This window comes from Podarcis liolepis, assembly GCF_965112155.1.
Source record: "Podarcis liolepis genome assembly, chromosome: 14".
Taxonomy (NCBI): Eukaryota; Metazoa; Chordata; class Lepidosauria; order Squamata; family Lacertidae; genus Podarcis; species Podarcis liolepis.
The window spans coordinates 5684935-5710771 of record NC_139569.1 but is presented as its reverse complement, the minus strand read 5'-3'; the positions used below and the strand labels follow the sequence as shown (position 1 = coordinate 5710771).

The window sequence follows — 25837 nt, the reverse complement described above, 5'->3', positions numbered from 1 at the left end:
CTTCCCAAGCAATATGAGACTCCTTCATTTTGTCTGCCTTTGCTCCACCCTCTTCATACCTCTGCGGGTTCTGGGAGACCAGGGGAAGGGAAGCTTCTGCCTCTGATTCTGGACTGCTCTCTGACACAGCCTCTTTCTGCTCACTGAGCCCTGTCGCCTCTTCAGCTTCCGAGACCTCCTCCTCCCAGTCTGCTCCCTCTTTTTCAGTGTCCCATCAACACTCCCCTGGCTTCGAGCCTTCTTCCCCTGTGGGTTCCCCAGTTGGTGCCTTCCACCATTCCTCTGCATCTAGCCAGTCCATGATGGCTGGGAACGAGCCCTCTCTCAGCAAAAGCAGGCCAAGAATCTAGCTAGAGCAAAAATCTCCTACACCGCACTGACTCCTGCTTTTGCGAGGGGGGGTGGGAATACCCACCTCCTCACTGTGTCCCCATCACGGCAGCAGAGTCCCCTGCAAGCATCTCTGGCATTGCACATGAGGCCATGCGAGTCAGTGGTTCTTTGCACACCTGACAAACACTTTTATCTATACGGTGGTACCTCTGGTTGCGAACGGGGTCCGTTCCGGAGGCCCATTCGTAACATGAAAAGAGCGCAACCTGAAGTGCCGTATCTGCGCAGGTGTGTGGTGCGTTCCGACGCTTGTGCGCATGCGCAAAGCGTGATTTAGCGCTTCTGCGGATGCGCAAGCGGCGAAACTTGGAAGTAACCCTTTCCGGTACTTCCGGGTCACCACAGTATGTAACCTGAAAGAACGTAATCTAAAGCAAACGTAACATTAGGTATGACTGTACAGTGGTACCTCGGGTTACATACGCTTCAGGTTACAGACTCTGCTAACCCAGAAATAGTGCTTCAGGTTAAGACCTTTGCTTCAGGATGAGAACAGAAATCGTCCTCTGGCGGCGCGGCAGCAGCGGGAGGCCCCATTAGCTAAAGTGGTGCTTCAGGTTAAGAACAGTTTCAGGTTAAGTACGGACCTCCGGAACGAATTAAGTACTTAACCCGAGGTACCACTGTATAGTCGCTTTATGCTTCGATGCTGTACGTCGCCATACCGTTTTATGATGCAGCGATACAGATACACTTTTTACGAATTAGCGAAGCCACCCGAAGAGGCTCTGGGTTGACCCACCTGTGCTCTCGGCTTTTGCCAAGCAGGATCTTGATGCAGCGGTGCAGCGTGGTCCAGCTGGACTGGTGAGTCAGGAGAGCCAAAAGGTATGGGCGGAAAGAGGGTGGCTCTGATTCGGAAGAGCCATTATCCTGAAAGAGAAAGGGGAAAGGTAACTATGGAGGGATATGGGACTGAAGCTGGGATCTTTTGCTTGCAAGTCAGCTGCTTGGCTACTGAGCTACAAGGGAGTACTTGGAGCAAAGAGACGAAGACAAGGCAAAGCCACAGAGGGCGATGAAGGCAAAGGCAAGAAGCTTGCACAGCTGTCAGGCTTCGGGGAATCGGATCCCTTCCCCGGTAGCAGTAAAGAAGCAGATCAAACTTCTTCTTGGCAGGGGGTTGGACTCGATGGCCCTTGTGGTCTCTTCCAACTCTATGATTCTATGATTCTATTCTATGAAAAGGAGCATTCTCACCAGTTAGTTTCTTTAATAATCACAGCGAGAGACAAAGGAATGCATATCTCTCTAGAAATGGTGTTGCTCCCAGTAAAGGTTTACCCCCTCCGTCCCCATAAATCTACATCATTCCTACGTCAGGGAATCTGAGCTCTGCGCTTTCTGTTCTATCACTCTCAGAGCCCGCCTAGTCTTAGGCGAAGGGGGGGTCAGGAATGCTTCCCAAAGGAACTGAATCTGCCGTCTGTCTCTCTCCTGGTGTTTCCTCTTCTAGCTGTTCCTCACCCGGTATTTCCCAGTGTGGCGTTTGCCCGCCTAGGTGTGTGACATCATTCTGGGTTCATAAGTAAAGGGTTAGCTAACTGTAAAATGACTAACCAATGGGAACCCAAGGAGCGGAGTTAATTGTGTATAAGGTTTAAGCACAGAGGGGGGTTTTAGAGTTAGAGTTAGGGTGGTTGAGAAGACAGTCTGGAGTTAGAAGAGACAGAGAGGATAAGTCTGTGGGTTGGGCTAGTCTGATGTGAGAGAATGAGAGAATTTATTAAGAGGAGTCAGTCAAACAGTTGAGATAATCAGTCAGAAAGTATTAGGAAGGTATAGGCCGGTAAAGAAACTAAAGTTAAGATACTGGCAGGAATATTATCTGAGAAACCATAAACTTGTTAATGTTTATAAAATAAACTTGTTTATTTGGTTCACTTTTAACAACTGTCTGGACTCAGTGTTTTACCTGAGAGTAATTGGTTGGTGGCAGCGGGGAAGTGAGCACAGTGGTGGCACAGGGATCAGTAGACCATTAAATGTCCGGGGACCCTGTGTGATCGCCACACCCAGCTTTTCCTGTCTGGATCATGCCCCTCTGCAAACCGCTTTTCTAAATCTATACTGCCCTCCTGCCCTTGGGAAGCTTCAGGAGAAGGGGCAGCGGCCCCCACCATTCCTCCTCAGTCCAGCCCCTGACAGCAGCTCCGGACACGGGAAGGAAGCCCCCACTAGGATCTCTTCAGCAATTTCAGCTCTTGGAAGCTGGAGATGCCACCTGATGTCATAGGTACACTAGGCTTGATGGCTCCTCACCTTATTCCAGGAGAAGAGCAGCCTTTGCTGGAGATCTGGGCAGTTGCTGATCACTTCGGGGTCCAGTATCTCCAGCCAGTCGATGAACAGGCCAGAGGAAGGCCCCAGCTGGCAGGTTTCGGCACTGGTGGGAGAAAAGGAGGAAGGAGACATTGAAAAATACCGACAGGAAAGGCAGCCGGCTGAGCCTGTCAAGGTCTTGAAGAGGACAGAGGGCACCTGCCCAGCCAGCAGCCCACCTGCAGCTCTCGGTTTCTTTCTTCACGGGGGTCTCTTCTTTGTCCTGGAGCAGCAGCGAGCTCACCACAGAAATGGGCCCCGTGGCAGGGAAGCCGGATGGCATCTCCATGGTAACCGAGAAGAGGGAAGCCAGCAGTTCCTCCAGGTACGGCGAGTGCGTTTCTGTCAGGCCTCGAAGGACTGGCAAAATGGAGGGAAAGGACAGAAGCCAGTTAAGAAACTGAGCGGAAGCCAAGAAAAATAAACAATTTATTTGTGTATGCTACAACAGCGGCAAGAGGATGGAAGAAGGAGGAAATCCCAATGAAAGAACAGTGGCAAGAAAAATTGATGAGTTATGCAGAACTGGCTAAATTGACATACAAACTGCGGGACAAGGACAACTGTGACTTTAAGGAAGAATGGGAACTTTTTACAAAATGAACTGGACTCCTTGGCAGGTTTTGAATAAACATACACACATTTATTGGTTGATAACATGATAAGATAGACAATGCAAGGATATGTATAATTTTATAACATGCAGAGAATAATATGTGCAGAGAAATCAGAGAGGAGCTGGTGGGTGGGGGAGGGAGGGAGGGGTGGAAGGGGGAGCAGGAAAAAGGGGGGAAATAATGTATGTGATTATATGATTTGATAATTTGTTATGTTGAAATTGCTTAATAAAAATAATTTTTTAAAAAAAGAAACTGAGCGGAAGCATGGGCAGAGAAAAAGGTGGTCGTGTCTCCCAGGACTTGGATTAAAACCTTTGCACTAAATGCCCTTCAGAGCAGAGGCTGGGAACCCTGAGGACCTCTCCAGACTCTGCCGGACTACAGCTCCCATCATCCCTTGCTGACTGGGGGCTGATGGGAGTCGGAGTCCAGCAGCATCTAGAGCAGCAGTTCTCAACCTGTGGGTCCCCAGATGTTATTGGACTACAACTCCCATCATCCCTGAGCTCTGGCCTTGCTAGCTAGGGGTGATGGGAGTTGTAGTTCAACAACATCTGGGGACCCACAGGTTGAGAAAGGCTGATCTAGAGCGTGACCTGTCCCTGAAGCTGTGCCATGGATGGAGGAAAACGAAAACAGAAAAACAAGGGATAGGAACCGCAGGAGGTGCACAGGAGAATCTTAGCTAGAACTAGCTAGGGAAGGCAGGAAATGGACTGAGCGAGGACAGGAAGTAGCTGCACACTCCTTGACTCTCAGCACCTCATGCATTGGGTGCCAAGCAATGGCGGCCTTTGGGCTCTCCGATTTCAGCGGCGCTCTGTGCGACACTAAAATCCCCGCTGCCTCTCGCGCTCCGTTCTACAGCACTGCTGTGCCGCTCCTGCAGCTGGTTCTGAATGTGATGTATTTTAACTATAATTTTCAACAAGTTTTTTTTAAAAAAAGTATTTTCAATACAATTGCAGCTCACACTTAACTTGTGTGATTTCAACCTTGCAAGGCTGGCTGGTTGAAATCGTACAAATTAAATGCATGCAAGGTTTTCCCGGTGCAAAAAAAGAGCTTTTAAGCGCTTGAATTTGCTTTCTGGGCAAGGCCCTCCAGGGTCACCTGTTCTGCAAGCCTGGAGACAGTCGTGCGAGATCTTGCGAGAGATCTCACAGAAACTCAAGACGGCCCTGTGAGATCTCATGAGAATACCCCAGAGCTGTAAGGATGCCCATGCAGTGGCGGTTCCAAGAGGGCAGCTCAAGTATGCACAGTTTCGCCCTGGAACGATACCGTATTTTTCGCTCTATAGGACGTACCCGACCATAGGACGCACCTTGTTTTAGAGGGGAAGAACAAGAAAAAAAAATCTCCCCCTCTCTGCTCAGCGCCCCTTCAGCGAAGTGGCAGGAAAAACGGAGCCCCTTCCATTTCTCCTCCCGCTTCGCTGAACGGACGCTGCACAGCTCTCCCTCTCTGCTGAAGCCAGGAGTCTTGCTCTCCTGGCTTCAGCAAAAGGAACCCAAAGCTTTCGGAGTGCAGCGCGAGTTCCCGCTGTGCTCTGAAGGCTTCAGGGATAGCCGCCTGAAGCCTCTGGAGTGCAGCGGGAGCTTTTGCTGAAGCCGGGAGAGCACCCGAAGCCTTCGGAGCGCAGCGGGAGCTCCCGCTGCTCTCCAGAGGCTTCAGGCGGCTATCCCTGAAGCCTGGATAGTGAGAGGGGTGGGTGCGCACCAACCCCTCCCGCTCTCCAGGCTTCAGCGAAAGCAATGCAAAGTCTCCGGAGTGCGGGGGGAGAGCTCCCTCTGCGCTTCGGAGGCTTCACGTTGCTATCGCTGAAGCCAAGGAGCCTGCATTCGCTCCATAGGAAGCACACACACAGTTCCCCTTAATTTTTGGAGGGGAAAAGGTGCGTCCTATAGAGCGAAAAATACGGTAATTCATATGTGGTGGGGTTGCGAGGGAATAAAGAAGTTTTGGGGAATAATACACAAGGAACTTAAGAAAATGCTAAAAAAAACCTTGATAAAAAATCCCGAAGCTTATCTGTTAGGATTGGTGGGCAAAGACATACCACATATGAAAAAAACAATCTTTTTATATGCAACAACAGCTGCTAGGGTAGTGATTTTTACTAAATGGAAATCTCAGGACACACCAAGAAAGGAAGAGTGGATTTGTAAATTAAGTGAATATATAGAATTGGCAAAACTAATTTCAATTATAAGATATCAATCAAATCAAAAGTTAAGAATGGAGTGGAAGAATTTCGAAGATTATATGTCAAAATATTGTTCTAAAAATGACATGTTAATAGGCTTAGAATAAAAAATGTAAGCAATAACAAAACCAATAAAGAAAGAAGGAAAAATCAGAATTTAACAAAAATAATTTATTATAGAATGCAAGGGGAAAAAGGTAGAAAGAAATACAAAGAAGTCGAATTGCTGTGGAGGGAAGTAGGGTGGTGGGTTTCATAAGTAAGTGTATAATTATGCAGTTGTTGTAATTTAAATATTATATTTTATGTGAGGGAATCATTGGGAATTTTGGTTATTATGTATATATGTTAAGTTTCAATAAAGATCTTTGAAAATTTAAAAAAGTATGCACAGTTTTGCATATAGGCCAAACCATCACATCCGAACCTGTGCGTAAGATACTAATAGTATTCTAACAGTGCATTTTGTAGTGCCGTTTCTAAATGCTGGAAGCTGCCTTGAATCCCAACCGAGAAGAGAGGCAGGACATAATTGCACCAAACGACGCATAATTGCTGGAGGAAAGAGTCAGCCCTCGTCTGGCCCCTAACTCCCATTTCCCAGCTGCCCATGGAGCAGAAGAGGAGCAGGAGAGCAGTTGGTGCTGCTTCATCCGTGATCGGAGGAAGGAGGAAGGGAGACAGGTCTTACCTTTGCTGACCAGCTCAGGCTCCACGTTATACTTCTCCCCAGACTTCAAGGTGGTGATGATGGCGCAGACCGTCGGGCCGATGACGTCGGTGTCCCGGCGGAAAGCCAGAGCCTCGGCGAGGTGCAGGAATCCACCGCGGACTGCCAGGGAGAAGAGAGGAAATAAAGGATGGCTCAGGAGCCAGGCTCAGTGGTTGCGCGGGCACTTTGACTACAGACAGGCCCGAGTTCGAGTCCTACCACCTTCTGTTACAAGGTCACAGCTGGTGGGAAAGGCCTGTGCCTGATAAACTTGGAGAGCTGGCGCAAGTTGGAGGAACCAGTTCCGAGTTATGTGTGGGGCCTCCCATGCCCATGAAATGCAAGGTGTGGTTAGCGCAGGATGCTGCAGAAGGATTGCTAGCAGCAGTGAGACCAGGTTGGATAAAAATCAATGATTTAAAAAATAAAAATAAAAAAATCAGATTTTTAAAATTTAAACTGGATTTTTTAAAAATTTAAATCAGATTTTTTTTAATAAAAAAAATAAATTGGATTTTTAAAATAAAATACTTTTGGAGGAAAAATATTTCTAAAGATAGTTTGCTATTTAAGTTACATTATAGTCCAGAGGCTATAAGGATTTGTTTCAAGTTTTTCATGTGTGCTAAAACTCAGTCTAAGGATTTTGTTTTAAAAAAATGTTTAACCACTCTGTTAACAAACATGGATACATATTCTAGGATGTTACTGTTTTAGTTAAATAAATCGTTTAAATTGTTATTGAGGAAATGATCATTTTTCTCCTTCCAATAAAGTACCGCGGAAAAGTTGTCCAAATATAAACAGTAAACCTATTAAACCTCACCATGATTTCATAATTATCTGTCAATGCATTTCTAATAGTATAATCAAATCAGTAATTTTTGATATAACTGTAAAAATTACTCTGAAATTTTATTATTCCAAACAGGAAACCTTCATCTGGGTGTAAATATTAAGATTATACCAGCAAGAATGAGTCTTTCTGTGAAAAAGAGAGATTTAATTCAAGTCTCACTGACTAGTGATTTAAATCAAGTCGTACTGGCTAGCGATTTAAATCGTGATTTAAATCGATTTGATGTAAATCAAATCCACCCTGCTGTGGAGTATGATAATGTATTTTCCTTGCCAGAATGAAGCTAGTAGTCTGTTTGTATAGATGCCCTTTCTGCCTCAAATCAAATCCACCCTGAGTGAGACCCTGTCAGTTTTACAGGGTGGCATAAGCCCCAAGGAAGGTCTCTGCCCCATGCAGCCTGCAGTGGCAAGTCCTCCCCCAGGCGTCCCAAACCGCCCCTCTTACCGTCATTGATCCGGTGTCTGGAGGAATACTGGACAGCAAAGGATTTGAGCTGGGTCCGCAGAGGCCCTTCCTCCACAGCTGGATTCTCCAGCCACTGCAACATCTGCATGAGGACTTTGAAAAACAGCGAGGAGAAGGTGGTGTCCTGGGGGACGGAACGCTGGAGAAGGGAACAGGTGGGGTTACAGGCAGAACACAAAGCGAAGGGGCAAGGCAAGAGAACGGCAGACCAGAGGAGCTTACATTTCCTCCTGCTAGGTCACCAGGGTGGTCTTGAAGCCAGGGCTACCAGAAGGCTAACTGGAGCCTTTACCTTTGGCACCACAAATGCTTGGTAGGGTGGCATGCGGGAAATTAATAGATTAATTAATATGAAATAACAACCACCTGGTTGTTTGTATGTGCCAGACTCCAGTTACCCACACAGATCATAGATTAATAGCTAGGGCTGGGCGATATATTGATATATCATCCAAAACCGGTCTGAAGTCCATAATGTGATATCGGTTTCATAATTTTTGACCAGGCAATGTATCGTGAATCATGTTGTATGTTAGAGCCGAGCAATGTCTGGCTTTCAACGTTGTGATACACCACCGGCTGAACATTGTGATATACGAATATATCATGATGTCTGAAACAAGGATGGAACTATGTAGAGGTCATGTCCTGACAACGGCTACTATGCAGGGGTCTAAAATGGAGACTTTTAAAACTTACCTTTAACATATTATTACAACTGTTATTTTATAGCAGAGTAATGGGGACGGAAGGAATAATGAAAGAAGCAACGACTGGCTTCACGATTTTTAACAGCACACGAACACACATCGTGATTCGCGATATACCGCCGTGTTGAATATTATGAAACCGTTTCCATGATGAAACCGATTTTTGACAGTGCATTGAGACATTGCCCCAGCCCTAATGTGTGTGTGTACTATGTAAAAATCACGATGCAGAAAAAACCGTGAAGCCAGCCAATGCTGCTATATAGAGCCATCCTTATTTCTGACATCATGATATTTCGGTATATTGTGATATTTAGCTGGCGATATATCGCGACGCTGAAAGCCATATATTATTCCCCAGCCCTAATTGCAGAATTCAGACCACGGGGGTCATCTGCCCCAATCTTGCAAGGCAGGAATCTTTTGCCCAACGTGGGACTTGAACACACAACCCTGAGATTAAGAGCCTCATGCTCTGCCAACTGAGCTAGCTTCAATTAACACATGAGACTAATTGGCTCTGCTCTTAGATAAATAAGGTATGCTATTCATTGTATCAAATTTCAACAGAAGTAACTCATAAAGTTCAACAAACGAACAAAGAAGATCACAGTGGATCAGATCATTCTCTAATCAGTTCATGCATAAGCTCCATCCGTATAATAGTGTCTATTCCACCTGTCTGTTCATAAAATCCAAACAATCCACATGAAAGGTTGTTACGCTTCCACAAAATCCTTTCACAGAGTCTAGACAAGGATTTCCGGAATACTGGGCTTGTTTCGTCGTCCTGGGCTTCATCAGTAGTTAAAGCACTAAGTAATGCAAATAAATACAATTAACATGATCTCACACATTTTACAGCAAAAATAATATTGTTGTTATTGTTGTTTAGTCGTGTCCGACTCTTTGTGACCCCCTGGACCAGAGCACGCCAGGCACTCCTGTCTTCCACTGCCTCCCGCAGTTTGGTCAAACTCATGCTGGTAGCTTCGAGAACACTGTCCAACCATCTCGTCCTCTGTCGTCCCCTTCTCCTTATGCCCTCCATCTTTCCCAACATCAGGGTCTTTTCCAGGGAGTCTTCTCTTCTCATGAGGTGGCCAAAGTATTGGAGCCTCAGCTTCAGGATCTGTCCTTCCAGTGAGCACTCAGGGCTGATTTCCTTCAGAATGGATCGGTTTGATCTTCTTGCAGTCCATGGGACTCTCAAGAGTCTCCTCCAGTACCATAATTCAAAAGCATCAATTATTCGGCGATCAGCCTTCTTTATGGTCCAGCTCTCACTTCCAAATAACATCAAACAATAAATAACTGTACATACCATATGTATTTTGTGGAATAGCATACCTTATTTATCTAAGAACACAGCCAGTTATGTCTCGTGTGTTTATTGAGGATGCTTTACGTGACCACAGGTTTGTTTGTTGTTGTTTTGTAACTGAGCTACCCTGGCAGCCTCGAATGACAACCTGGGCCCCTCCACCCACAGACGTCCTCACCTGACACTGGAACAGCAGGCGCATAAGCGGACAAGACGCAACGTGGTTCCGGTGCATCGCCATCACCAGCGCCCCGCCATGGGGAGAGTTCAGCAGGGCCGCCACCGCCTGCAGGAGTTTCACCGCGGTCCCCGGCGTGGCGTCGTTCCCCTGGCGGAGCCGGGCCAGTTCCTGCCCCAGCGCCTGCTGCAGAGCCAAGGAAAGCGGGCGCGGGTTCGAGTTCTGCCAGCGGGGATCTGGAGTCAACGGAAAGAGCTGCCCAAGGCGCGAAAAAGGAGGCGTCAGAAAAGCGAGGGAGCTGCATTTGCTTACAGACTAGGAAAAACACGGGTTTCCAGGTTTCTACATTTTTGCTTCCTTTTCTCCCAGCCGCAATACAGTGGTGCCCCACAAGACGAAATTAATCCGTTCCGCGAGTCTCTTCGTCTTGCGGTTTTTTCGTCTTGCGAAGCACAGCTATTAGCGGCTTAGCAGCTTTAAGAAAAAGGAAACAAACTCGCAAGAACTTGCAAGACGTTTCGTCTTGCGAAGCAAGCCCATAGGGAAATTCGTCTTGCGAAGCGGCTCAAAAAACGGAAAACCCTTTCGTCTAGCGAGTTTTTCGTCTTGCGAGGCATTCATCTTGCGGGGCACCACTGTACCTGGGTTTCTGCAGATCTCGGTGCAGTGGGAAAGGTCAAAGAGGGGGAGAAAAGGAAGCATGGACTTTCGGGGCAAGGGACCCACTGGGAAGGGGCTGGGGGTGAGAAGGAAATGGGGAAGGCCCAAAAGGTTTTATCAAACCCAAAGCCCCATCTGCCCATGGCATTTGCTGCCCCAAAGTCTGCCCTCCATACAGGTAAAGGTAAAGATAAAGGTAAAGGGACCCCTGACCATTAAGTCCAGTTGTGACCGACTCTGGGGTTGCAGCGCTCATTTCGCTTTATTGGCTGAGGGAGCCGGCGTACAGCTTCCGTGTCATGTGGCCAGCATGACTAAGCCGCTTCTGGTGAACCAGAGCAGCGCACAGAAACGACGTTTACCTTCCCACCTATTTATCCACTTGCACTTTGACGTGCTTTCGAACTGCTAGGTGGGCAGGAGCAGGGACCGAGCAACGGGAGCTCACCCCATCGCAGGGATTCGAACCGCCAACCTTCTGATCGGCAAGTCCTAGGCTCTGTGGTTTAACCCACAGAGCCACCCACATCCCTCTGCCCTCCATACCCATCTGCAATTAATCAGGCAATGACAATACACAGGGCCTTCTCAGTAGTGGCCTTGCATCTGTAGAACTCCCCTTCCATGGAAGCCTGCCTGGCACCATCTTTGTTCTCCGTTTTGTGCCAGATAAAAATGTTCCATTTTTTAAAAAAAATCTGCCTGGGCAGTTGCGAAGGTCTGTTCCCCACCCCGTTTTTTTAATACCAGATTTTCAGCAGTTGCCATTTGTTACTGCGGTCTTACAGAATCTATCACCTGTTGTCTTTCACTGCCTTATGGCATCTGTCGCTCTGAAAGGCAAGGCTGAAGAACAGCTAATAAAGGTTTCAACGAAGGAACAAAAATGGAGTGATGGGGAATCATGGGATGTATGTATGTGTGTGAGAACCGACATGGTGACAGGAATATGTTTGCTCAGAAACTGGGTTTAGATATTTGTGGCCTCTTTCAGAGTATGGGAAGCCTTAGACCTGTCTCTTAAATGCACACATGCATTTTAAGGTTTTAACATTTTGTGCTGTTTTGGAAGTCATTGCGGCTCACTTTTTGTGAAAGAAAAGGGACTAATAACTGCAATAAATAAGCAAAACAATAATTCTGTGGCGGAGACTGTCTGCAGTTTCGCCAGAGAGACATGGACAGCGTGGAAGAACATGCAAAGAAACAAAGTGGGGTTGGGGGTGTTAGAATTCCTGCTCCATGATTGCAGTCATGGGATTGTTGTCTATCACATGACGGTATATATTTTGACTCCACAGAGTGGGAAGTGACGGAGACAGGATGTTTGTGTTGCTGTGTTCTGTGAAGTGGGACTATTGTCCTTTGTTCTTTTGCTCTTTGCTGTCTGATGCTAGAGAGAGAGGGAGCCATGTTGCAGTGCTCCGTGTGTGTTTATATGTAAATAAAGTAATGAGCCAAAATGCTGAGTTGGTGAGGTCTGTTACGCATGATGCACAAACTCTGCGGATCCCTAAGTATGCCGATGTCTGTAGGCATTGGTCGCTGTGATGTTCAGGCAGAAGAAAGCTCCCGAACGAAAGACCAGGAGGGAGAGAACATGCCAGTCGGGCATGTGTCTCTGCCAGGGTCCTACTTGAGAGTAGGACAAGCTCCTGACAGGGGGTTTGGGGGGGATAAGGCTCAGGGTCCCTACCTGAAGGAGGATGCCTGCCAAGTCATCGTCTGGACCGAGAACTCGGATCTGGGCCAAAGCACGGATCCTGCCCTGCCCTTGTGGAGTCTCGAGGCTGCTTTTGGGTCGTGGAGAATCATCGCTGTCTGAAGAGAAAATAATGGGGAAATCTTGAGAGTGGGGCTTTTTCAAGAACCTGTCAGGGACCGTGCGGATGAGAGCGGCACTGAGCAGGAATGGTGGGAGCACCCCCCCTCCCCCTGATCAGGATCCTGAATCTTCCCAGGAGCAGTGGGACAGTATAGATTTGGAACAATGGTTTGCAGAGGGACATAGTTCAGAAAACAGTTGGGAAGAACCAGGGGGTGAACAGTTAGGCGAAGGAGAACTGGGAGAGGGAGAGAGTTAACAGACTCAGTGTTGCTGGAAAGCCTACATCTGATCAAGGTCATGGAGGGCAGATAAGATGGCAGCACAGAAAGCACACTGGTTGCGAGATCAGGTTGCAATAATAGCAACAATAATAATTTTTTATTTATACCCCACCCTTCCCGGTTGTAGTTGCCTTCTGTAATCAGAGACCACACCCTCCTGGAGTGTTTTGTTACCGATTCGGTTAAGTTCTATATTTCTTTATTGGCAATTGCAAATACCGGCTGTTTTAAAACAATTTTTTGTTTCATTTCTGTAAGCCACCTGCTGCTACTAAAATTCAATTTTTAAAAATGTGGGGAGAGAGAGGAAATAAACTGCTGGAATTTCGCCACACAGAGAAGACATTTTTGCTGTCCCACGCCGCCGCTGCCAAACCACATTTGGTCTCTTTTTTTGTATTGCTTCTTGAGTCTAACAGCTTTATCACTGTGACTTTAAAGCTGCATTTTGGGATTTCTGTTTATTCTGTTTTGAGCACCTTAAGCAAACAGCTTTGAGGTTACTTTGTGACAGAAAGTGGCATGTAAGAGCATGCGTAACGAATGAATGAATGAATGAATACCTCGGCGAGATGGGATAGAAGCGGTGAGCAGTGAGTGGAATGTCTGTCCGCCAGTTGCTCCTCTCTCATGCTGGACCTCCACCAGGTGAGCCATGTAATCTGAAAGAGAACAAATCGCCAAAAAGGAAAAAAACAGGGACAGTGGATAGTGTTGTTATACAGTTCAATCCCTAGGGGGCACTAGAGTTAATTGTATATGGGTGGAGTTAGGGAATTTCTTGTGCGGACAGAATCAGCTGCTGGGAATCGCAAGTGGGGAGATCGCTGCTGAGCTCAGGTTCTGCTTGTGAGCTTTCCCATATACATCTGGCTGGCAGCGTTCAGCACCCTTAACAAACTACAGGTCCCAGAATTCCTTGGGGGAAGCCATGACTGTTCCAAGTGCGATCAGAGCACTTTAAATGTATGGTGTGGGTGTGGTCTGAATGGAACAGAACGTGTCCCATGGAAAACTGAAACACAGGGGAAATGTCCTTCCCTGCTTAATGTTGCAAGGAAGAGCTGGTGGGTGTGATGCTTTTTAGATGCCGCTGGGAACTCCAACTCCCATCAACCCTTGCTAACAAAGCAGGGAATGATGGTAGTTGAAGCCAAAAACATCTGGAAGGCAGAAGGTTGGGAAGATTATGATACGCACAAACAAACCTGCCCGTATAATATGACCCATGCCCAGAAGGTTGATGATGAATAATAAGAACAATAATAAAATCAATATACAGTGGTACCTCGGGTTACATACGCTTCAGGTTGCATACGCTTCAGGTTACAGACTCCGCTAACCCAGAAATATTACCTCGGGTTAATAACTTTGCTTCAGGATGAGAACAGAAATTGTGCTCCAGCGGCGCAGTGGCAGCAGGAGGCCCCATTAGCTAAAGTGGTGCTTCAGGTTAAGAACAATTTCAGGATAGGAACGGACCTCCGGAAAGAATTAAGTATTTAACCCGAGGCACCACTGTACAGTCATACCTCGGGTTACAGACACTTCGGGTTGTGCGATTTCGGGTTGTGCACTGCGTCAAACCCGGAAGTACCGGACCTGGTTACTTCCAGGTTTCGGTGCTTGCACATGCGCAGAAGCACCAAATTGCGACCTGCGTGTGTGCACATGCGGTGCTGCGAGTTGCGGGAAGTGCTTCCCGCATGGATCACATTCGCAACCCGAGCGTCCACTGTACAAAAATTCAATACAGTGGTGCCCCGCAAGACGAATGCCTCGCAAGACGGAAAACTCGCTAGACGAAAGAGTTTTCCGTTTTGGAGGTGCTTCGCAAAACGAATCTCCTATGGGCTTGCTTCGCAAGACGAAAATGTCTTGCGAGTTCCTGCTGGTTTTTTCCCCTCCCCCCCCCTTTTTCTAAGCCAATAAGCCGCTTATCAGCTGATCCGATAAGCCGATAAGCCGCTAAAAGCCGCTAATAGCGCTAATCTGTCAATGGGCTTGCTTCGCAAGACGAAAAAACTGCTAGACGAAGAGAATCACAGAACGGATTCTTTTCGTCTTGCGAGGCACCACTGTATAAGAGTTTTCTTTCTTATCCACATCTTTGTTTTTTTCTTCCCCTCACTTTTCCTCCTTTTTCCTATATCACTTAATTTTTTTTTATCACGGATTCCACCCCCCAAATATAAAAAGAAAAAAGATGGAGCTTGAGGGGATCCTCCCCCCGCCCACTGCCACAGCCCTCAGTTCCCTTACTTTTGTCCATGATATTCTGCTCCAGAGTCTGAGGGTCGTGGGAGACAGCCTGGTCGAGGTACTGCAGGAGCTTGCTCATGCTGGAGACGGGGATTCCAAAGGACTGGACAAACAGCAGCAGCTGCTGAGGCTCCAGGTCTTGCAGAGCTGGGACAAAACACCCCCCAAGTCAGAACCGGCTCGCTCCAAGTTCCTTGCGAACCCACAAAAATCACATTACACAGAGCCTTATGTGCATGGCCAGTTGTGTCACAGATAACACAACAGGTGTCTCTCTTTCTAAAATGAAGTGACCACAAATATTACAAAACTCTTGTCATCAAATAGCTTTTTTAAACACATAATTCCTTCTCGACTTCCCACCCTTCCTTTCCTGAGGTTTTTTGGTTACTCCTTTTTAATAGCTGTTTTAGAACACATACACTTTTATTAAGCCCCGATATCGTTAAGTCTTTCAATAATTCATTGCTTATACAGTGGCGCCTCGGTTTTTGAACGCCTCTGTAGTCGAACGTTTTGGAACTTGAACGCCGCAAACCCGGAAGTAAATGCCTCCGTTTTGAGTTTTCCATATTGAGAGGCTTCTGTTTTGAGGCTTCAGCTTTCAGTTTCCAAACGTTTCAGAACTCAGCCTTCCAGAACGGATTGCGTTTGAAAACCGAGGTACCACTGTATTTCAAGCCCTTCCTGTGACTTCATGTATGGAGGATAGCTTAACAGGTAGGCCACCAATGATGTCTCTTCCCATATCCCCAGGCAGGTCGGCCTACCTGCATCCACCAACCGAGGCACCTCTGAACGGATCATGCGCAGCTTCAGCCAGTCTGGGAGGAGAAGCGCCTCTTCCGATGTGTCCACCAGGAAAGCTGTGGGGAGGGGCTTCTTCTCGGGGAACCAGATGTCCAGCAGGGTGCAAAAGTCCCCACCCCCGGCTTTAAATAAATGTTCGGAGAGTCATCTTGCTTGCCTCGTACATATTTGCTACACCCCAAACCAGCCTTTGTCAACCTGGTGGTCTCCTGATGTTCTGGATCACAACTCCCCTCCCCCACTTCCGGGCTTGTTGGGGGCTTTGGGGAGGTAACAGAACAAAAGATGTTTTTTGGGGGGAGCAGCAAGCTGGTAAATTATTTTTTACCGCAACTTAAGAAACAGCATAGAGAGGGTCACAGAAGCCGCCCCACCAAAGCCCACTCCCTATTAACACCAGAGATATGTCTGCATCAAAACCCTGCTCAACTTCACCCAAATGTCTCTTCCCCACAAAAAATAACATCTTTTCCTCTATATCCATTATGCAAATCAGGCCAGTGGGCAGAATTGACTCAGCTTCTGCTGGTCGTATTGAACAGGCGAGAAGCCACACGGGGCGCTCAGTTCCCATGCTTGTGAAACAGGGACCACTTATAAACGCCATCTCCAACTCCTCACAAGATTCCATCAATGGTGTCTCCGAAAAAGTTTACACATCACTGGGGAAGACAGGCAAACTAATGCCTGTGTACTGGAAGAAGCAAAGATCACCAGTGTCAAAGCGATGATGCTTCAACATTAACTTCGTTGGACTGGTCATGTTGTGCGGATGCCTGATGATCGTCTTCCAAAGCAACTACTCTATTCTAGACTTAAAAATGGAAAGCGTAATGCTGGTGGTCAACAAAAGAGGTTTAAAGACTCTCTCAAGGCAAATCTAAAAAAAATGTAGTATAAACATCGACAACTGGGAAACACTGGCCTGCGAGCGCTCCAATTGGAGAACAGCCTTTCCCAAAGGTGTCGTGGGCTTTGAAGACACTCAAACTCAGGACGCAAGGGAGAAACGTGCTAAGAGGAAGGCATGCTTGGCAAACCCTCACTGCAATCAACTCCTGCCCGGAAACCTATGTCTCCACTGTGGAAGGACATGTGGATTCAGAATTGGCCTTAAGGATTCACTGTTAAGACCATCTTCATGAAGGACAATCTTACTCGACTATGAGAGATTGCTAAAGAAGATCCACTGGAAACTGCTATGTAGCCACTGCTTAAGGCATCAGAGATTTCCTCGGGCATTGGTCTCGCCTGCCTCTGCACCTATAAGGTCTAGGGACCTTTTATTGATTTATGTAGGGGAAGAAAAACCAGGAGCACCGAACTGAAATCTGCAATTGTCGCTTCATTCCACAGATTCTCTTCTTTCACAGGAGAAAGACAGAGTATCTTAGAGAAGCTTTGCAGGGATTCAGGGAGAGATCCCCCATTCCATTTGGCTCAATCAGGCAAGGATCCATTAATTCCTGCCCGGGGCAAAGGAGGCTGGGCAGAGAGGCAGATCCAGCATCCACTGGAAAATACATGACCTCCATCATTCACCTTGAGGTGGTCCAAGAGTCAGCAGAATCACCATGGCATGGACGACCAGGATGTGCATCGTTGCTGTTTCTCCGGTGCTCCAGCGGAGGAATACCTGATCTTGGGACTCCGACTAGAGAGAGGCAGAGAGAGAAGATTGGGTAATGAAATGCAACCGCTCTTGGAGAAAAATGGCGGCTGCTCACTTGCAGAATGCTCACCCCTAAGAATCTTGCCTGGCCCCTTCCTTGGGGAGAACGTTTCTAAATAAATCCTATACATACATACATACATACACACACACACATACATATATATATATATATATATATATATATATATATATATATATACCACCTCCGAAAATGTTGGCTCTTACATTAAAAAAAGAAACTGATCCTGTTTCTAATACATGCAATTTATTTCATTGCTTCATTGCTTTTTAAAAAATCATAAACTGCCTTGCAAGGGCTTGTCCAAAAGGGAGAGTAAAACCAAAATAAATATATAGGGTGAATTTATTTATTTGATAGATTTATTTCAAGCCCTTTCTCCAAAATGGCGTTCAGAGAGGTTTTAAGGCAATCATAATGAAAATTCAGTGATCATTAAAATACATTTAAAATACAAAAAAAAAATACCACCAAAAAAAAAAATCAGTGAATCCAACACGGTAGTGATAAAACACCGTGGAATTGGATCATGCACAAATAAAAAGGTATTCAGTTCTTTGTTCATTTGACATATTTGTATCTTGCTTTTCCAACAACAAATATTGAGCTCACAATAATCGCAACAGCATTAAAAAAAATCACAAACATTGCAATCATTATAATATCAAACCCTGTTGCATATAAATAAAGTAAACAACAACAATAAATTTCTCAAAACAATGACACAATTCAATAAAGGCATCATAACTTGTAGTTACTTCCTAATCGCAGGGAACCCTACTGCAAAACAACAACAAAGTAGATTAGCTGTGTGTCCTGTTGGTTTTCAAATGAACTGTTTTGCAATGCTGCAATGGATGGAAGCCTCATTCCCTGAACGTGAATTGTAGACACTTACACGGAATGATACATTCTTTTCTGTGGAGGCAGACCAAATCATTTGGGAGGGAATGCCAAAGACAATGTCAGGGAACTGCCATCGCAGTCAGGAGTGGAGGAAGGGCTCCCGAGCGATGCTGGAGAAGGTCCCAGCAGGAAAGGAGGCGATTCAGTGACCGGGGAAGGAGAGGGCCACCACTCACCCAGCTGTAGACCTCCTCGCCCTCTTTGCTCTGGCGCATGCGCTTGATGTAGCGGGAGAAGACGGAGAGCAGGGCCACCAGCACGGCGTCAGACTCTGAGCTGTAGGAGAGCTTCGAGAAGAGGTGGGTCATGATGGTGGACCGTTCCACAATCAGCCTGGCCACGTCCTGAGAAAGTCAACGGCAAACAAGGCATGAGAGTTGCACTGTCTCCCAGTGTAGTACAGGATCAGGTTTAAGGTGCTGGTTTTAACCCTTAATCTTAATTAACCTTTAATCTGGCTGGCTCGCCAGATGCAGCTTGTCACGCTGGCCACGTGACCCGGAAGTGTCTGCGGACAGCGCTGGCTCCTGGCCTATAGAGTGAGATGAGCGCACAACCCTAGAGTCTAGCAAGACTGGCCCATACGGGCAGGGGTACCTTTACCTTCTACCTTCAAAGCCCTATACAGCCTAGGACCCTCGTACCTACGGGACCGTCTCTCCTGGTATGTCCCACGGAGGACCTTACGGTCTTCAAATAAAAACATCTTGGAGGTCCCGGGCCACAGAGAGGTTAGGCTGGCCTCAACCAGAGCCAGGGCTTTTTCGGCTGTGGCCCCAATCTGGTGGAACGCTCTGTCACAAGAGACTAGGGCCCTGCGGGACTTGACATCTTTCTGCAGGGCCTGCAAGACAGAGCTGTTCCACAAGGCCTTTGGCCAGGACACAGCCTGACCCCCTCCTTTGACAATCCTCACAGAACTCTAGCCCAATGGTTGCCATTAATCTGATTTGAACTGATTTTATAATGAAATGATTTTAGAATGTTGTATCATTTTACTGTTGTTAGCCGCTCTGAGCCCGGCTTCGGCTGGGGAGGGCGGGATATAAATAAAAAATTATTATTATTATTATTATTATTATTATTATTATTATTATTAATGAGAGGCTGTGAGATCAGGCCAAAGGCCCACTTAGTCCAACAGGGGGAGTTCCAAGATGGCGACGGCTTAGCAAGCAGGCTTCGGAGCTCCGCAGATAACAGGACTGTAATTAGCATTGATTGTGACCCAAGGAAGTAATTTTCTTACTTCTCTACTTTTAAACTTACCAACCTACTGAGATTCTATCAGCACCTTCTTGTCTATGCTATGAGAAACATCGTGGGCAAGTTCTGTGACGCATCCTGGGCAGGCCACCAGCTGCTATCTATTAACCGCCAGCTCCCTTCTATACTTTGTTCCTGGAACTCCTGGCAGTCACCACACAGAGAAGCTCTTAAATTGAACAAACGGAGCACTTTCTATTTTTTCTTCTTCGGTTGGGGAAACCTTTCCTTGTTTACTCCCCACGGTGACGCTATGCCTGCTAGTAAACGCTACAGGGACCCAGAGGATGTAGCTCTCTCACCGGTTCCCAAACAATCTAAAATAGAGGACTTTTAAAAAACAAATCTGCTTTTATAGTTCCAACAAAAAACTGGTTTTCTTCCCTCGAAGATGATTGTGAGTGTGGGGAGAGTATTCAAGGTGAGACAGTGGAACTGGATTCAGCAATGGGGCAAGTTGATCCTGTGTCGCTAAGAGAGGATGGAATAGCAAGCAGGGAGAGCACCCAATTAACTCTAATTGCAAGAATGGTTGAGCATATCTTTCAACAAACTAGAGGTAAAAGGTAAAGGGACCCCTGACCATTAGGTCCAGTCGCAGATGACTCTGGGGTTGCGGCGCTCATCTCGCTTTATTGGCTGAGGGAGCCGGCGTACAGCTTCCGGGTCATGTGGCCAGCATGACTAAGCCGCTTCTGGCAAACCAGAGCAGTGCACAGAAACACCGTTTACCTTCCCGCCGGAGAGGTACCTATTTATCTACTTGCACTTTGACGTGCTTTTGAACTGCTAGGTTGGCAGGAGCAGGGACCGAGCAATGGGAGCTCACCCCATCGTGGGGATTTGAACTGCCGAGCTTCTGATCGGCAAGTCCTAGGCTCTGTGGTTTAACCCACAGCGCCACCCACGTCCCTCCAAATTAGAGGTATTGCCTCTCAAATAACCCAGTTATCCAAAGAGGTCCACAGGTTATCAGTTAATAACAAGCAGGCATTAACAGAACACACCTAGTCCAAAGTCTTGTTCTCACGGTGGCCAACACAGACAACCGTGGGAAACCTGCAAGCAAAACGCAAGAACAGGAGCTCTCTCCCCCTTCTGCAGCTTCCAGCAGCTGGTTTTCGGAAGCCCATTGCGGTGGAACCTTGGTTCTCGAACTTAATCCGTCCTGGAAGTCCGTTCGACTCCCGAAAACATTCGGAAACCAAGATGCGGCTTCCGATTGGCTGCAGAAGCTTCCTGCACTCAATCGGAAGCACTGGCCAATGTTTGGGTTCCAAAGAATGTTCCAAACCAGGACACTTACATCCAGATTTGCGGCGTACGGGAGCCAAAACGTTAGAGCTGCAAGGCGTTCGACAACCAAGGTACGACTGGACTTAGAAGAGGCGCCAGGTACCTGTGGCCCTCCAGATGTGTTTGAACTCCAGCTCCCATCAGCCCTCCCAGTGCGGTCAGTAGTGAGGGGTGATGGGAGCTGAAGTCCAGAAATGTCCCCAAAGAACCCGCTATGAAGAACACATGGCCGAGGAGAACGTTAAGAGGGAACCACCACAGAGCTATGTGTTCGGCCCTTAAAACGGAAGGCCTCTCTCTCACCAGCGCGAGATCGTTGTGCTGTCCCTGTTCCTCCACTGGAGCATGCTGGGAAAGGTAAACCAAGTAAGCACTGATCGTCTGAGGATCCGTCTCCATGTGGATGGCCTGGAAATGGCAGAAAGAATTGTGTTTCTCAGCCTCAAGAGGGCTCAACACTGACTAACAGAAAACTGGAAACCCTTTTTATTTTATTTCTCTCTCTTTCCTTTCTTTTTTCATTTATTTTATTAAAGATTTTCTTGCTTTACAGAACAGATAGGTTCTGGAAAGAGAAGCTGCTGAATTGCAACTCATTACCAAACTTAAAACCATGGAGAGACCTGGTCTGAACAAAGACATTGGATTCTTATCCCATTATACATGACTAAGCCATTTCTCACCCTCTCACCCTTTGCCTTTTCCTGTAAGACCTATTACAGTTGTTAAGAGTCGTCGACAGGCTCATCTCAGCTATCTGCCAATCTCCCATTCCCACCACCCTTCTGAGTAATACCCCTCCCCACCTTCTCACTATATAGAAGGATCTGGCAACTTCTGTTTCAGTGTATCTGAAGAAGTGTGCATGCACACGAAAGCTCATACCAAGAACTAACTTAGTTGGTCTTTAAGGTGCTACTGGAAGGATTTTTTTTATTTTGCTTTACAGAAGTATGTGTACTGTCTCTTGTATTGTAACATTTTTACAAATCAGTTTCATTTGTTGAGACATTGGGGGTGGGTGGAAGATGGGGTGGGGGTCGGGTGGTGATGTTTCTATTATGCTTAATGCATGTAGGGCTTGGTGTCAGCGTTGCTTGCGCTGTTCACTTGTGTTCCTTTGGTGGTGAGAGAGGTTGGGGTTGGCCTGGGGTGTGGCTGTTCATTTGTGGTTGGCTGTGGTGGTCTTTGTTTTTGTGTGTGAGTGGGGTGGGTGGGTGTTTTGGATCAGGTTAGCCATATTGATTTGTATGCTGTTGGTGGATTATTGTTATTGTCTTGTTGGGCTGTGTTTCTTTTTTCTTTCTTTTGCTTCTGGTTTGTGTGTGTGTGTGTGTGTCCTCTACTCTGGGTCAATGAGGAACCTGTGTAAGAGGCAGGGAAGGGAAGATCTTCCAGGGTGGGAGACTAGGAGGATAAACTGGAAGCTCCCAGGTGAGAGCTGGGGGGGGGGTGTTCAGCCCCTTCTGGGTGAAATAAGGATTAAGATAGCTCCATCCAAGACATGAGGGATAATAGCAACAACCGGGGGAAAGAAAGACATAACATCTTTCAAAGACAGGAAGAAACACCGCAGACAGAATAACCACCGCACACAGGAAGAACAAGGATCTGGTTTTGAGTTCCTCACTTGCAGTTTTATAAACCATTTAATGGGTCGACACAAATAGAGGTGATTAATATTGCAGTTGTTGTATGAGGGATTATGATTATGACCCGAATGTAATTGAAATTAATAAGATTTTGGAACGCAGAAATAAAGGAAATAATCAAACCATCAAATTTAGCATGCCACCTCATCTAAACTATATAATTCAGTATTTGAACAATTGGTATTAATAATTGTATTATAAATTGGTATTGTTATAATGAGGCTATTATGGGACTGTAATTGAAAATCTAATAAAAATAAAATAAAAATAAAAATAAAACTCTTTTAAAAAGAATTAAGGATTAAAATCTACCTTTGAGAGAGGGCTTTGTATTTTTTCTTTCTTTCTTTCTTCATTTTTATTTAGATTACTTTCAGTAAAATTTATGGGGAGGGGGGAAGAGGGCCCAGTACTGCTTTTCTAGCCATGTAGCACGTGGAATGGGGCTCATCAGAGGCTTCCCTGGTGTCAAACCCATCGGTTCTTAGACAGATAATTTATTACGGTCAAAGACCAGCTCGCCATCAGTTCCTTACAAGGTGAAGGCCAGCATTTTGAACTAAACCGAGAAACAAGTCGGAGTAGCAACCGAGTCCTGAAATGGAGCCATTTTCCGTGTCACCCTGAGCAGGAGATCTTACCTGCTGCAAAGCAACAGCAGTGGCGGCCCTAACGCTGTCAAACAAGGGCAGTTTGGGCAAGTCACGTAGGAGCCACTGGTAGCCCTGCAGGAGCTCTGAGTCCCCAGAGTCTTCCTCCATAGGGTGGTCCTTCTCCTCTCTGTCACGGAGTCCCCCTTCTGAAAGCACCAATGACAGGCCCTGCAGGAAGGACAGAGGCAGATTAATACAATACAGAGACCACTAAGAATTGAAGAGTTGGAAGGGACCCTGAGGGTCATCCAGTCCAACCCCCTGCAATGCAGAAATCTCAACTGAAGAGTCCATGGCAGTGTCAGGAGCTCAGCCCTACACTCGAGTAGGACCCTGGCAGAGACACATGCCCAACTGGCGTGTTCTCTCCCTCCTGGTCGATCATTCGGGAGCTTCAAAAGCTTTCTTCAGCCTGAACATCACAGTGACCAATGCCAGCAGACACCGGCACACTTAGGGATCCACAGTCTTTGCAGCTTGCGTGACAGATCTCAGCAACTCAGCATTTTGGCTAATCTACTTTATTTACATATAAACACACACGGAGCACTGCAACATGGCTCCCTCTCTCTCTAGCATCAGACAGCAAAGAGGGGGGGAAAAGGACAACAGTCCTACTTCACGGAACGCAGTCACTCAAACATCCTGTCTCCGTCACGTCCCACTCTGTGGAGTCAAAACATATTCCGCCATGTGAAAGACAACAACCCCATGACTGCAATCACGGAGCAGGAATTCTAACAGACAGATGGCCGTCTAACCTCTACTTAAAAAACCTCCAAGAAAGGAGAGTCCGAAACCTCCCGAGCGAGACCGCTCCACTCTTGACCAGCTCTTACTGTAAGGACATTCTTCCTGATGTTGAGTCGGAATCCCCTTTCTTGTAACTTGAAGCCACTGGTTTGGGTCTCCCCTCAGGAGCAGGAGAAAACAAGCTTGTTCCCTCTTCCATGTGACAGTCGTTGAGGTATTTGAAGACGGCTATCCTGTCTCCTCTCAGCCTCCCCTTTTCCCAGGCTAAACATACCCAATTCCCTCAATCACTCCTCATAAGGCTCGGTGGCAAAACTATCTTTCAAAGAAGCCAACAAAGGGAGTAAAACACCCCCCAAACCCTAAACAGTCTAGTGAGGGCTGCATTTGCTCAGAAGCCGTGGAATGTCAGCTAGAAAATATAATAATAATAATAATAATAATAATAATAATAATAATAATAACAACAACAACAACAACAACAATAAGTAAATAAATAAATAAACTGGAATGGAGAGTTGACTGAAGACCCTGCTTAACTCTCCATCAGCTTAGGATTTAATAATATATCGGCATGTTTTGCTGCACTCGTTGTGCTCACTTCCATTTGAATCTTATCCTTTTATTTGAAACCCACATCCGAATGGGTACACAGGGCAACAGATGCCCAAGCTACCAGTGGAATAAGCTGCCTGTCTTCTTGAGCTGAAGAAACGTCTTCCTGTGAAGTGGTCCCGTTGTCAGGAGGCTCAAGAGAGGCCCGGCGACACCGTCCTCGCCATCTTCCTTACCTTCATGGCCAGCACCCGCGAGGCCACCTGGGAGGAGCTGAGGCGCCTCAGGAAATAGTCGAGGACTTCGCACGTGGTCTGCTCGTCGGCCTTGGGTCCCAACAGCAGGTCCTGGAGGCGCCCAAGCAGCTGCCTCTGCTTCTGCTGCCTCTGTGGAGAAAGAGGTCACCGTTTCTTCCCTGCGGTTCTCCAGCTACTGGACCGCTGAGAGCTGATGTGGGGTAGCAGCTACCGTGGGAAGGCCAGGGCAAAGGAGGCTGGGGTTCAAAGAACCGCTCAGGCCGCATCCGCACCGTGCATCAGAAGAGCTCTGAGGCCCTTTAAACAGTAGTAGTAGTAGTAGTAGTAATAATAATAATAATAATAATAATAATAATAATAATAATAATAATTTATTATTTATACCCCGCCCAACTGGTTGGGTTTCCCCAGCCACTCTGGGCGGCTTCCAACAGAATATTAAAAAACAAGAATCTGTTAAACATTAAAAGCTTCCCTAAACAGGGCTGCCTTCTGATGTCTTCTAAAAGTCTGGTAGTTGTTTTTCTCTTTGACATCTGGTGGGAGGGCATTCCACAGGGCAGGTGCCACCACTGAGAAGGCCCTCTGCCCGGTTCCCTGTAACTTGGCTTCTCGCAGTGAGAGAACCACCAGAAGGCCCTTGGCACTGGACCTCAGTGTCCGGGCAGAACGATGGGGGTGGAGACGCTCCTTCAGGTATACTGGGCCAAGGCCGTTTAGGGTTTTAAAGGTCAGCACCAACACTTTGAATTGTGCTCGGAAATGGACTGGGAGCCAGTCTAGGTCGTTCAAGACCGGTGTGATGTGGTCTCTGGCTTCCCCCAGAGAATTATGGGGGCTGCAGTTTGCTAAGGGTGCTGAGGGTGTTTAGGAGATCTCCTGTGCCCCTCACAGGGCAACCATTCCCAGAGTGGTTGAGCAATCAATTCCGCTTCACAGGAAACTCTGGGGAAGTTGCAGCTCTGAGAGGAATATTGGGCTCTCTTAACAACCCTCAGCAACCTTAACAAATGGTGGCTGTCTACTAACGCTATCCAGTACGCTGGCTGAGACCTTACCTGCCCACAGACTGTCTCGCCAGAGCGGGGAATGCTCTAGTTATCTCCCGCTTGGACTACTGCCATGCGTTCTATGTGGGGCTACATTTGAAGGTGACTCTGAAAGTACAA

At 46.9% G+C, this 25837-nt stretch overlaps 1 protein-coding gene across 1 annotated transcript in view; it reads right to left on the bottom strand.

The window, feature by feature from the left end:
- The window catches only part of INTS1 (integrator complex subunit 1), a 76168-nt gene that overhangs the window by 19511 nt on the left and 30820 nt on the right, over positions 1–25837 (bottom strand). The window contains exons 21-35 of the mRNA XM_083474665.1: positions 24648–24797; positions 23092–23271; positions 21102–21206; positions 18413–18580; positions 17179–17290; positions 15597–15758; positions 14827–14973; positions 13128–13226; positions 12152–12276; positions 9796–10050; positions 7563–7722; positions 6236–6376; positions 2895–3075; positions 2656–2779; positions 1136–1266 (exon numbers count right to left, since the gene is read on the bottom strand). Of these exons, the coding sequence (XP_083330791.1) occupies positions 1136–1266; positions 2656–2779; positions 2895–3075; positions 6236–6376; positions 7563–7722; positions 9796–10050; positions 12152–12276; positions 13128–13226; positions 14827–14973; positions 15597–15758; positions 17179–17290; positions 18413–18580; positions 21102–21206; positions 23092–23271; positions 24648–24797 (2240 nt within the window). The remainder of the gene's footprint in view (positions 1–1135; positions 1267–2655; positions 2780–2894; positions 3076–6235; positions 6377–7562; positions 7723–9795; positions 10051–12151; positions 12277–13127; positions 13227–14826; positions 14974–15596; positions 15759–17178; positions 17291–18412; positions 18581–21101; positions 21207–23091; positions 23272–24647; positions 24798–25837) is intronic.